Here is a 13769-nt window from a genome sequence, read left to right as displayed (position 1 = left end):
GGAAGAATTCAATGACAAACTTCCTCAGAATAAATCTTACCAAGAAAGCCCTGGGACAGGGTCACGTAAGTTGGAATCAACTTCAAATCATGCAGCAGTATTAGTGAAACAAACCCTTTCCTGTTTCTGTTTGCAAAAATATGGAAGTACGGACCTATCTTTATGTCTAGTTTGGCTACCACTTTTCCTTGTCAAAAGTTAAGCTTGCATTATGGAACAATTTCTATAATATAGGAGCGGCTAGTATCACACCTCATTTTTCATTTTTTTTTGTCTCATCATATGGTTCACTAATACACTCCAGGCTTCTCTCAATACATTACACTCATCCCTCCATATTTGCAGCTTTGATATTTGCGGATATGATTATTCATGGATTTGATTAATATGTTCTCTCTAGGAATATCTAGGTCCTCCAGTGCAACTCTATGGTCAACTTTAACTAAAAGTTGCACTGAAAGACCTAGAGTTTCCTAGAATACTCCACTAGACATTTGTAGCTTCTCCAGTGCAGTTCTATGGTCAGTGTCTGTTGGATGTTGACCACAGAGTTGCACTAGAGGACCTAGAGATTCTTAGAGGGGTGTCCTCTCAGGTAAAAACATGGTGTTTTTATTATTTGCGGTTTTCCCATATTCACAGGGGTCTTGTGCCCCTAACCCTAGCAAATATGGAGGTATATTTAGAGAATATTTAGTTTCTAAAAAGAAAACTGTTAGGCCTCTGACTTACCAGAAGCCATGATATGGAGACTCTTTATCTTAATGCCACCTTTGTAGAGGCCACTTGTAATTGTGAATCCCAGTTTACCACCAAGTAGTCTATATATCTTTAGAAATCTATTCCTTCATTTCACAGAAATAAACCTATACAGGACGCAGCCATGAACAGATATTACTACAAGTTTGAGATTGTTCTTCCCAGGTTATGCTGTTTAGCTCACAGACTTCCTTCCCAGCATATTGGGCAGTTGTTAACAACTTCCTTTCTCTAACTGTCCTAATCTGCAGCTACCAGATATTTTAGTTTAATGCATTCACATCACTTCTATATCCACTTCTTTATATATGAGCTCAGATAAGCTATTGTTTGCATTTTTATGTCATGACAGTGCTGAGTTGGTTTTTTTAACAGCAGTTGCATCAACAAGCAATTACTTGATATGTTCCTTTGTTTAGCATCTTCTAATGAACAAGCTTTTTAGTACAAAAATTCAACGCTTCAATAAGCTGTTTAGGCCAAAACATAATCACATGGACTCTGCACATTTAAGACAATCCACAGCCTTCTGTGCCAAGGCCTAACAGAGTTTTGGCTCCTCTACTCTGAAACAGAAAATCAACCAGATCATTTAATTAACTTATTTGGGAAGGCATCCAACTAACGAATAATTTCTCTCTCTCACACACACACAAATTGCTAGAGCAGCTTATAGTACTGAAAACTGCCATTCTGATGAGCTGATCTTTGCATTTTGTAATGCTCAGTTTTTAAAAATAAGCTCAGATTAACATCAACTGGAATGCAGGTTTTTGATCTGAATGACCCACATGGACAAATGCTGGAAATAAAATGGGAATGGTGATAAGGCTTATTGCTGGTCCTTTAATATTTTAATTACTGTGACAAAGCTGGTTCAGACTGATGAAGAGTTCCAGATAATTTGAAAGCTTGCACAGTACTGTGGAGTTGTAGCTAAATGTAAAAATTTAGGAATTTTAACTGTTAAGAAGCTGAGGTCTGAAGTGCAATCAAGTCTAATTCTTGTTGTCAATGTCAGAAAATACCTTGCTGGTAAAGTCAAGTGTATTCCTTGATAGAATATATTATTCAGAGAGAGTGACAAAGATGTCAAGTGATGTGGAATTTATGTTTGAATAAGGTGAGGTACTACTTGGCATTCTGAACTCTGTGACCATTTAGAACTCTGGGCGTAAGATGGAACCTTGCAAGAGCTGAACCATCAAGTTATGTTCCTGCCATTTCTGAACAGCATTACTCAACCATAATCTGTTGATTGAAAAGAGCTTCAGAAGTACTTACTACAAAGAAAGCAGCATCTGTGGAAGCTTCTCCCATCACACTGAACCTCTTCTGCATGGTACACTGTTTTGCCACAGGCTCCACACTTGTTTCCACCTCCCCAATTTGGCATTGTGAGTCTGCAGAACAGAATGCTAGCAATTAGCAACAGGTAAATGAATGCTCACCTACCAGTCTCATGAAGATATGAGGTAAAAACAAATTACAGAAGCATATAGCTAGGCATTAAGCCTTATGGTGGTTCTCCTTCACATCCATCACATTTACAGCCTAGAGTACTAGCAGGCTGAGGCAAGCCTTTTTGTCAAATATTGCAGCCTGTAACTTAAGTCTGAGAGAACAACATTCACCTAAGTTTAATGGTACATCCATAGATATTTCAAGGAGAAACACAAACTAAACCCCAAAGAATGGTCATATTAATGATGTAACCATGCTTGGGAGAAGTCACAGGAATATTTGCACTAATACACTGTGATGCTTCTAGAACTCCATCAAAATTCAAGAGTAGATAACAGCTATGTTCTGATAGCTTGTACAGGTATATAGCAATAGCAATAGCAAGTACATTTCTATACTGCTTATCAATGCACTTAAGCACTCCCTAAATGGTTTACAAATTGTAAGCTAATTGCCCCCAACAATCTGGGTGCTCATTTTAGCGACCTCAGAAGGATGCAAGCCTGAATTGAGCTTGAACCCCTTCACTGGTATTGAACTCACAATCTTATGGTTTTGAATGGGGGGCAAGAAAACAGTACGTTAGGAGAGATTTTGGCTGCATCCATACGGCAGAAATACTCCAGTTTGACGCCACTTTAACTGCCATGGCTCAATACTATGGAATTCTGGGAAGTGTGGTTTTTGTGAGACATTTAGGCGGGATATAAACCGCCATTTAGTACGTATTCTATACGTACTAGGGTTAGGAAGGGGCGGTGCTTCCGCATCCCCCTAACCCTAGTACGTATAGAATACGTACAACATGGCGGCGCCCCTTCCACATGGGGGTCGCCATGTTTACGTACTGGACGCATAGCGTCCAGACGTGTTGCGGCGCCTATGATGTCGCGAATGCGCCAGCGGCGCCTCGCGATGTCATAAAGGCACCGCAAAAATAAGCTCCAAAATGGAGCTTCTTTTTTGCTCCACGCGGGAGCCGCGTGGTTTGGCTGCTGCGGCTCCCGCGTGGAGCAAATGGCGCCGGCGGGAGACCGCCTCAAAGCGGCGGTCTGTATCCCGTGTTAGTCTTCCCTTTCAGAGCACTCTGGTGGCATGACAAACTACAGTTCCCAGAATTCCATACCACTGAGCCATGGATGTTAAAGTGGTGCCAAACTGGATTATTTCTGCAGTGCAGATTCAGCCAAAATCTCCTGATTTACCATTTAGATGCAGCCTATGTCTTTCCTATGAACAAAGTTATAAAAAGCTCAGTTTCTGATTGCATTTCCTGAGAGGGGAGGAAAATGAGGGAATGAATATATTTGTTTAAAGTACATCCTTATAGTAACCAGGCCTGATCTTGCTTAGCTTCTTACATTAGAAGAGACTGGGTGTTTCCAGGGTGATATAATGGAATAAGAGTACTGTACATTGTCTTTCCACACCTCTTTTCTAAAGATTAAATGACATAGCGTTCCTCTCATTTGAATTCAGTAACGGTAATACATCTGCACACCTCTTCTGCATTATAGCTTTTCCTGCTTCTGTTTTAAAGTTATATTGGGAACCCCATCCCTTGCAGGACTAATCCAAGCAATCAAGCCAACACAAGACACAGCAGCTTAGAGATCTCATCTCAGGGGCAATGATTTGTGTGATTGTTGGCTTCAAAATCATTGAACAACAAAAATGGAGCTACTTCCCCCAGAAACAAGGCTGCTCATGCAAACATACAGATCCATGAAGGGAAGGGGGAAATGATTTAGGTTAAAATGTGAATCTGGCCCATGTCCTAATGATCTGGGATAAGCATAACTCCTTCATCCCCACAGCCAGTTCCTTTAAGGCTATGCTGAAAGAATTAAAGTACCTGCTGTTCTACTAGTTTTAAAAAGCTGGGATGTGTTGGGGGGGGGGTGTGAGAGAGAAAGAGGTTCAGTTTTAGTTGTTATGGAGAGTGGCCCCAGTGAGCATTACAAGGAAGGGTAGCTAAAGAGCAAAATGACCATGGTTCAGAGGCAGCTATTCTTGGAATGTAGGGAAATGAGATTAACAATTAATCAAAAAAAGGATATTTGTGCATTCTTTACACAGCAGTTATAAAGTCCACTGTGTGATGATGCAGGGCCTAGTATCTAAGTTTGGGGTAACAACATTAATTTTAGTTACTTAGCACATGCCTTTACAATTCTCAGGAGTTTAGTCCTGCTTTTGCATTCTTTAGCATTATCTAATGCTCAAGATGAGGCTGAAAAGGTTATTTACTATGGTATACAGACTACTTTTAATTTTATCTTTCTCAGCACCACTGGAATCTGGAAAGTTAGGATTCATTACATTTATTCAAGCATTTGGCTGAACTATTACACCACAACTGACATCACTCAGGGCAAACATAACCCAAGAGGGATATGAGCCTCATTCTGTTTCCAATCCTCTTGCATTTTAAGATTTTCTGATTCTACAATGTCTCCTAAAGAACAGGAACATTGCTTTAATTAGGGTTTTTTTGCTGTTCCTTACTTGGTCTTGACAACTTTCTAAACAATTGCTGAAGCTATGATCCCCTCTCCCCTTCAAAAAGAACAGATAGTTATTATTAAGATTAGCATACAATGTCCTGTGCAATTACTACACTTTTTAAAGCAAAATGCTTCTTTTGAGCCACCATTAAACATTACCTAACCATGAAACTAGGATGTACACTCTTTTTAATTGTGTTTCAACTTTTTTGTCATTAGGTTTTTAGCTTTATCTTATTATGGCTTTGTTACAAACTGCTTTGTGCCTCATGCTGGGAGAAAGATGGGATACAAATTACACAAATAATTGTAAACTTGTTGTAAGCATTGAGCTAGAACAAGCACATGGCAATTGCCTTGCATATCTATTTCCCCTCCCCTTGATTTAGGTAAAAGTGTGCCAGAACTGGAAGGAAGAGTAAATGGGACTATTCAGCAGTAAAGTTGCATTGCATCCCTAACAAAGCTGATTTGCTGAGCATTGGCAAGATAAAGATTTACTTACAATAAAAAACTCAATGCTTTGGGGAAAGACTGGCTTTATTTCTCTCACTTAGAGAACTCACATGTATGCATGGCACACAGATATGACCATATGCTGCAAGTGCACATCACTCAAATGGTCTGACGCAGCCCTTTAGAACTGAACAACTATTTACATACAAGCCCTCAGTTTTTACAGATTTCAGTATCATTTGTTGCTGCTGTTGTTGTTATTGTTGTGTGCCTTTAAATCATTTCCAATTTATGGCAACCCTAAGATAAACCTATTATGAGGTTTTATTGGCAAGATTTGTTCAGAGAAGGCTTACCAATGCCTTCCTTTGAGGCTGAGAGTGTGTGACTCAGCCAACATCACCCAGTAGGCTTCCATGGCCAAGTGGGGAATTGAACCCTGATCTCCAGAATCATAATCCAACACTCAAACCATTACACCATGCTGACTCTCTTCATCATAATCCATAGCCAATTTATATTACTGTAATAAAACAGAAAAGATGCCTCAACAAAACCAAAGTAAGGCAAGTCAAAATGCTTATACAATTAACAGTGTTTTTGCCTAGTGCAAAAATACTGGCGTGTAGGTGCCAAGCATGTTTTTGTAGAGGTTGCATTCTACAAATGAGGTACCTCTACTGAGAAGGCCTGAATAATATTTGACGACCAATCACAAAATAATGAGACAAGACCCAAGACACTGGATTAAACAAAGGCCACTGGGCCCATACAGACAGGCCAAAATAAAGCTGCTTCGAGTCACTTTGGAGGTATGCTGTTTAAATGATACACACATTTTAAGAGGCCAGAAGCTGCACCAAAGCTGTGCTTCAGTACTTAGGACTGGAGCATGGCTTTGGCGCGGCTTCTGGCCTCTTAGGACGCATGGATCATTTAACAGCATATCTCCAAAGTGACCTGAAGCATTATTTTGGCCTGTCTGTATGGGCTCTTAATTTAACCTAAAACCTATTTAAACTGAACCTAGAGATAAACAACAAAAGGAAGGGGCACCCCGATGCGGGTCCAGCTGAACAATCCCCTGGTGCCCTTTGTACCAAGCCAATCAAATTTGGCTTCTGATTGTGGAGGCCATCGAATTGTGCCCTTTCTGTAGTATCTTTCAGGTGCCCAGGTTCAGGAACACAACTTCTCATACAGCTCCTTGGAGAAGAACTTTAACAGAAGATCTTAAAGCACAGCCATCTGAAAGGATGCACCTTCAGATACCATAGAATCTTAGAGCTTCGAGGGGCTACCATGGCCATCAGGTACAGTTCCTTGCCATGCAGGAATACTCAACTAAAGATACCCATTTAAAGATCTCGAAACGTGAGTCCACAACTTTCTGAGGCAATTTATTCCATTAATCAATGGCTGTTACAGTAAGATATTGTTTATAATGTTTAGGTAGAATCTCTTTTCCTGTATTGGTACGGTACTTTGGTCCAGAGCCATCTAGGGTTTTTAAAGTAACACCACCTTTTTATTCCAAAGGTAAATTTTTATGGGAAGGGGGTTGCCTGTGTTGGCCTCAATGGAAATAGCTTGAAGGCGCACAACAGCAACAACAATCTCTAAGTCATTTTCTTTAGAACTGACATATTTAGTCACTTTTTAAAATTAGGTTTTTTTAGAAAGATCATTACAGATTGTTTCTTGAAATCAAGATCCTTTTTGTAAAAATAAAAAAAAAGGCCACTTTTAGTGAAGAATGAACATGAAGAAATCTGTGTCTCTATTACCACACAGTATTCTGAAGTATTTAAAGATGGGATGAAGTTTGCACACCTCTCGTGTGGCCCTTGTGATAATTATCCCAATTGGGCCTTGCACTCTCTGCCCTTCAAGTTTCCAGGAAAAACACAAAAATAAAACATTTTCAACTAAGGCAGAAAAACGCTCTTTGGATAATATCCAATTTACAAGCCTAACTACCCCAACAAATGTTGGAAGAAGATGCAGTGGCATGGCAACAGGGAGAAATGGCCTTATGAGCCTCACCAACAGCAGGGATGGCAGCAAAGTTGACACTGTCAGGTGAAGAATCTGCCCCGCTGGCGGCTCCTGACCCAGGAGGGCAGCTTTATTTCCCAGCAGGAGTGGCTTGAGACCTCTGCCAGTGGTAATCACCAACATGGGTCCAGCTCTGAGGCCAGTTTTTGATTTAAAATAGTGTTGGAAGCCCCCCAACCCAGCATGAAAGTAGGGTTGCTAGAGTGAAAACTGGAAAAGACTCCTGTATCTTTAAGACTCCTGTGTTGAAGAAGGAATTTCAGCAGGTGTTACTTGTTATCTGGTTGCACAACAACCAACACCTGCTAAAATTTCCTCTTTTACACAACTGTTAAAAGACAGGAGCCCTCTCTAATTTTCACTGTGGCAATACTACAACAAATTCCCACCACAATATGTCTCAAAGTGACTAGGAGTAAGAGAATGAAGAAGCAGAAGAGACAAGTATTGGAGGGCACCTGCTAATGGAGTGCATCTACATGAAAAAGGGGAGATATGTCTCCAAGTATTGAGTAGATGGTGGTTTTTATTTTTTATTTGTTTTATTTGGCAAAAATGCCCAACACATTTGGTCTATGTATATATGGCCATGGAAATGCTGAACTATATACAGAAACAACAGGCACTGGACTTTTCCCAAAATAAATAAATAAAAACATTCACTGAGCACCTGAAGACATATTTCCCCCTTTTCCTCTCAGGAATAACAGAATGCCATTTCTGGTCACTAAAAATGATGGCAGTACTGCAGCACATCCAGCGCCAGCAGGTGCAGGGACAGGCCTCTGAGTTTCAGCAAGGATCTGCACTCAATTTAAAGTACAATCTTGTGCACATTAACATAGGCCTGTTACAGACTGCCAAAATAAAGCTGCTTTGGGTCTCTTTGGAGGTATGCTATTTAAATGATGCATGGGTCCTAAGAGTCTGGAGGTCACGCCAAAGCCACACTCCATTCCTAAGCACTGAGTGCAGCTTTGGTGCAGCTTCCGGATTCTTAGGATGCATGCATCATTTAAACAGCATACCTCCAAAGAGACCCGAAGTAGCTTTATTTTGGCAGTCTGTAACAGGCCATAAACACTAATCTCATGCAGTGATCTGAACAAGACTTCACATCTTTCTGACTTGAAATCAAAATTTGTTTCCTGACTTGCTTGGTTATCCACAAGTATTGATCACGATACTCAGGTGGAGGCACTGCTGAACCAGGGCTTCTATGTATCACTTACTTGTTAGAATAAATGCTTCTAGCAAACAAAATTATGGTCATCATCTGGTATGCTAGATCTTTTAAAGTAACAAAAATCAATTTTAAAACCAGAGACTAAATGGGAAGAGATACTAATTTCTCTTTCTAGGGTTCTTTAACATTGGGTAGTCAAGAAACATTAACTATAACACTGATAGCTCACTGCCTGATTGTATAGATAGAGTTTCAAGCTTTTAGTTGTGTTGATTTACCACAGTAAATATTTTAACGGTTAGTTGAAGATGCAGTAAGTACTTCACTGATGACCTCTTTCCTGTATATATAACCTACATAAATATTTTAAGGGGAAGCAGTTCAGGAGGCGCTAAACCTATGTCAGATGTTCTGATCAGCTGGGTTCATTATAACTGGATATATATGTCAAATTGTAGCCAATGCATGGAGTGATCCAGATGTAGCCAGCAGGGCAAGGGCTGCATTTGCACTGTGAAATTAATGCAGTATGACACCACTTTAATTTTCATGGCTCCAGTCTATGGAATACTGGGATTTGTAGTTTACTGTGGCAGGAGAGCTCTGACAGAAGGCCAAATATCTCACAAAACTACAAATCCCAGAATTCCATAGAACCGAGCCATTTCAATTAAATGGTGTCAAACTGCATTCTTTCTGCAGTGCAGATGCAGCTAAAGTCAAGAGATCTTTCAGCGAGCCCACACTTAAAATCCAAGCAGTTCACCTACAGGTTAGAAAAACTGTTTTCCCCTAAGAAGAAAATGGTTGAGTAGAAGCTTAGTGGAAAACTTCTCTCTTATCATGCAAGATGACAGAGATAGCCTTTATCAAACAGGTAGTCTCTGAATTTCAGGAGTGGCCTTCAGCTACTCAGCCCTTTACTGCACAAAGGAATGTAAAGCAGTTAGCTGGTGAAAGCCAAGTTTCTAAGGCCAAAATCACTCACCAGTTCAGAAAGCAATAAGCAGTGAGCTGTTACTTTTTACACTGCAACTCCCAGAATATCCCAGCCACTATGACCATGCTGAAAGCTATAGTCTGAAAAAGTAACTTTTCCAAGGTCTGGCAAAGAGAAACAGTGTGATCTTGGGCTATGTTCAAAAGCTACATAGAATCATAGAATAAAAGAGTTGGAAGAGACCACAAGGGCCATCCAGTCCAACCCCTCTGCCATGCAGAAACTCACAATCAAAGCATCCCCGACAGATGGCCATCCAGCCTCTGTTTAAAGACCTCTAGGGAAGGAGACTCCACTACACTCCGAGGGAGTGTGTTCTACTGTCAGGATGTTCCTTCTAATGTTGAGGGGAATCTCTTTTCCTGTAGATTGCATCCATTGTTCCATGTCTTAGTCTCTGGAGCAGCAGAAAACAAGCTAGCTCCCTCTTCAATATGACATCCCTTCAAATATTTAAACAGGGCTATCATATCACCTCTTAACCTTCTCGTCTCCAGGCTAAACATCCCCAGCTCCCCAAGTCGTTCCTCATAGGGCATGGTTTCCAGACCCTTCACCATTTTAGTCACCCTCCTTTGGACACGGTCCACTTTCTTCACATCCTTTTTAAATTGTGGTGCCCATAACTGGACACAATATTCCAGGTGGGGGCTGACCAAAGCAAAATAGAGTGGCACTATTACTTCCCTTGATCTAGACACTATACTTTTTTTGATGAAACCTAAAATTGCATTGGCCTTGTTAGCTGCCGCATGACACTGCTGACTCATGGTCAACTTGTGGTCTACTTGGATTCCTAGATCCCTTGCACACATTGTTTCATTCAGCCAGGTGTCGCCAATCCTATATCTGTGCATTTCATTTTTCTGCCCTAAGTGCAGTATCTTACAGTTCTCTGTGTTGAAATTTATTTTGTTAGATTTGTCCCAGCTTTCTAGTCTATTCAGGTTGTTTTGAATTTTGATCCTGTCCTCTGGAGTATTAGCTATTCCTCTTAATTTGATGTCATCTGCAAATTTGATAAGTATGCCCCCAATTCTGTCATCCAAGTCATTGATAAAGATGTTGAATAGCACTGGCGCCAGGACAGAGCCCTGTGGGACCCCACTGGTCACTTCTCTCAAGGATGAAAAGGAGCTATTGTTGAGCACCCTTGGCTTTCGTCAGTCAACCAATTACAAATTCATGTAACAGTTATGTTGTCTAGTCCACATTTCACTAGCTTGTTTGCAAGAATGTCATGGGGAACCTTGTCAAAGGTCTTACTGAAATCAAGATATACTATATCCACAGCATTCCCTTCATCTACCAAGCTGGTAATTTTATCAAAAAAGAGATAAGATTTGTCTGGCATGACTTGTTTCTCTGATGCATCTATCAGAACCAGTCAAGAAACACAGCAAGACCTTAGTACCAAATGCCAAAGGATTTTATTTATTTCAAATAGTACCAGGCTTCTTCAACAAGAGAAACATTGGGATCTCTTAATGGCTTGGACTACAGTTGGTAATTACTTTTGCACCTAATTTGCCTATATATGGCAGATAGTTTTTCTCATCAGCTGAATCACAGACAGTTTTGATTACCAAGATCACTGTTACACTCAAACAGGTTGTGTTAGAATTGCGTTTCTTGACAGTCTGAACTCATTATAAGGGGGGGGGGAGATCTTACACTTTTGCAATGTGTGCTGTCCTGGGTGTGCTTGTCATTGGAAGGCAGGGTAATAACAGTATGGAAAATATGTTAGTGTACATTTAGTTCAAGTTACTCAAACATTTCAGAAGGGTAAGAAGAGTACAAACTCATCCTCTGATACAGAGAACCTCATTGAAACTAGAAAATATTTGGTAGCAACCAAGCTGTAGAACAAGTTCTATGAATCACACACAATCGTTGCACAATTATTTGGCTCTATGTTTGGGAGACAACAGCCTTCCAGTTTCCATCTTTCTTACTTTGGCAATTCTTCATGACAGAACCTGTCCTCTGCAAAGGAGAAGACTTCATTCTGAAAACAGGCGAGGGATTTTCTGTAGGAGTTAATTTTAGGAACACCTGCATTGTTTTTATCCTTGTTTGTTACAAGACACCGTACACTGTCATTTACTGCAAAGCATCCCAGAACATCTTACAAAGGTTTATTTATTTATTTCATTTATATGCCACCTATTGCCCAGAAGGGACCCAAGGTAGCTCACAGATTAATAATAATAATAATAATAATAATAATAATAATTTAAACCAGTTAAAATCATCTAAAAACAATACAAAATTACATTAAAAATATACATGGTTGAAAGGCATGACAAATACATGGTTGAAAGGCATGACAAATACACAATAAAACCCACCTAGATCCTTGAAAGGGAAAGGTGGAGTATAAATAAATATATTATTATTATTATTATTATACCACTGTGGCATGCTTATGTTTTAAATAAAAATGTCTTAGTTTAAAAAGTGAAATTCAAACAAAACTAATTTGAAAAGTTTGGAAAGAAGAAAAAACCTGCATGAGATTTACAAAGTCTTACAGAAAGGGAAAAAAAATAATCCATTTTGCTTCTCACAAAAGGACTGGCTCAAATATAGGCTTCATCTGCCAAGATTTGCTGCTATCGTGTTATATGGCCAACTCTATCTTTGACACTGGCATAAAAAGCCTCCAGGGCCACTTTCCTTCAGTTGATTTTGTAGCAATTCCATTGTATTTATTCTCTCTTTAAGTACCAGCTGCTCTTTGGGAAACTGAACCTTGTCATTATCCCATCTTAAACCTGGTAGAAACTAAAGTTTGAGCTGCAGATAGTTAAAGAGTTAACAGGCAGGCGATTGGGACTGGCTGTTAAGGCATATGACTAAGCCCCATTACCTACAGCATTTAGCTTTTCTGTTAAAGGGTTTACAGCAGGTAGATGTACTTTTCCTAATTAATCCCTGTCTATTTAAAGAGGCACTTTATGGAACAGGAAGATGCAAACTTTCCAGATAGCAGTGAACAGCTATAGAAACAAAACAAGGTTATTCATAGCACCACATGTGCACTACTGAAATAACATTTTCCATATGAATTTTCCAAGGCCCAATCAGACAAAACCCCAAATTGCTTCACACAAATGAGCCCAAAGACTCTGGAAGTCTGAGCACCAGAGCAACTACTACAGCTACCACGGGTGGCAACTCAGAACAGCTGTGACATCTCAGGAAGCCAACACCAAATGGGAGACACTGGAAAGGAAAAGCAAGCGGCTTGGAGAGAAGGAGGGAGTGATGAGTAGTGGTTTCAGCGTTGGACTAAGGCTCTGGAGACCAGGGTTTGAATTCCACACTTCCTCCTTATGGGACTGTGGGCAAGTCACACTCTCTCAGCCTCAGAGAATGCACCTGGGGGAAAAGACTGAAGGCTAGGAAAGCTCAGGTTGCCAGCTTCTTTCTTTCAGTGAGTCCCAAAGGTGCTACAAGATCTCTCTGTAATAATAATAACAACAACAATAACAGCAACAACAAACTACCCAAAGCATCTGAGGAAGTAGACTAAAGCCTAGGAAAGCTCAGGCTGCCAGCATGTTTTCTCTCAGTGAGTCCCAAAGGGGCCAGAGACTCTGTCTTTGAATTCAGCCTCAGAGAGAATGGCAGTGACACAACCCTCCCTCTGAAGAAACCTTGCCAAGCAAAAACCCCAGGACAGGGTCGCCTTGAAGGCACACAGCAACAAGAGCCCTAGCTGCTCTCTTTCCTTTGGCTGCTTACCTGGAGGAGGGCCAAGAGCCTCTCTGGAGGGAACCTCTCCCCAAATCAAGCAGCCTCTTCTTGTGCGCCCAGGACGCAGCAGCAGCAGCCAGCCAGGCTGGGAAGGGATTTATAGCTCTCTCCTCCAGGCGAGGGGCAGGGCTATGACACCCCACATCCCACTCAGAGCCCTCCTTTGGGTTGTCCCGCCCTTATCCCCCCCCCCCTTTACTCAGTTCCTAAAGGTCCCGCCTTTCCAGACTCAGTGAAACAGAGTCACACTTGGGCTTTTGGCGCCTGATTCCTCTTCCTCAGAAGAAAGGGATGATGCCAGAGAACCCCAAAGGGAGACCCTGAAGGAAAAGGGAGGACACCGCCAAAGGAAAGCGAAACACATTCACGCTTTTTTATTAGTGCTGCTTCAAATGGAGGACGCTTGGACAGTCCTCCTGGGCAGAAGGAGGTAGAAATGGAGGGGAAAAGGAGGAGGACCTCGGGTCACCCAGACTATGCCAATTCATTCTGCTCCAAAGGGAAGGCATTTTGGAATTCTTCCTGGGCAGAAGATTGGGAATGTAGGACAGGGCCAGAAAAAAAGGAGGGCCTC

The 13769-nt window shown here is 41.0% G+C and overlaps 1 protein-coding gene across 1 annotated transcript in view; it reads right to left on the bottom strand.

Annotated features, from left to right (window-relative positions):
• The window catches only part of CSRP2 (cysteine and glycine rich protein 2), a 20058-nt gene extending 6733 nt beyond the window's left edge, over positions 1-13325 (bottom strand). The window contains exons 1-2 of the mRNA XM_042469579.1: positions 13184-13325; positions 2044-2162 (exon numbers count right to left, since the gene is read on the bottom strand). Of these exons, the coding sequence (XP_042325513.1) occupies positions 2044-2155 (112 nt within the window). The 5' untranslated portion in view covers positions 2156-2162; positions 13184-13325. The remainder of the gene's footprint in view (positions 1-2043; positions 2163-13183) is intronic.
• Positions 13326-13769: the final 444 nt, after the last annotated feature.

The sequence above is a fragment of the Sceloporus undulatus genome, chromosome 5, assembly GCF_019175285.1.
Source record: "Sceloporus undulatus isolate JIND9_A2432 ecotype Alabama chromosome 5, SceUnd_v1.1, whole genome shotgun sequence".
Classification (NCBI taxonomy): domain Eukaryota; kingdom Metazoa; phylum Chordata; class Lepidosauria; order Squamata; family Phrynosomatidae; genus Sceloporus; species Sceloporus undulatus.
The sequence above is the reverse complement of the archived record's forward strand: the minus strand, read 5'-3'. Positions and strand labels throughout refer to the sequence as shown.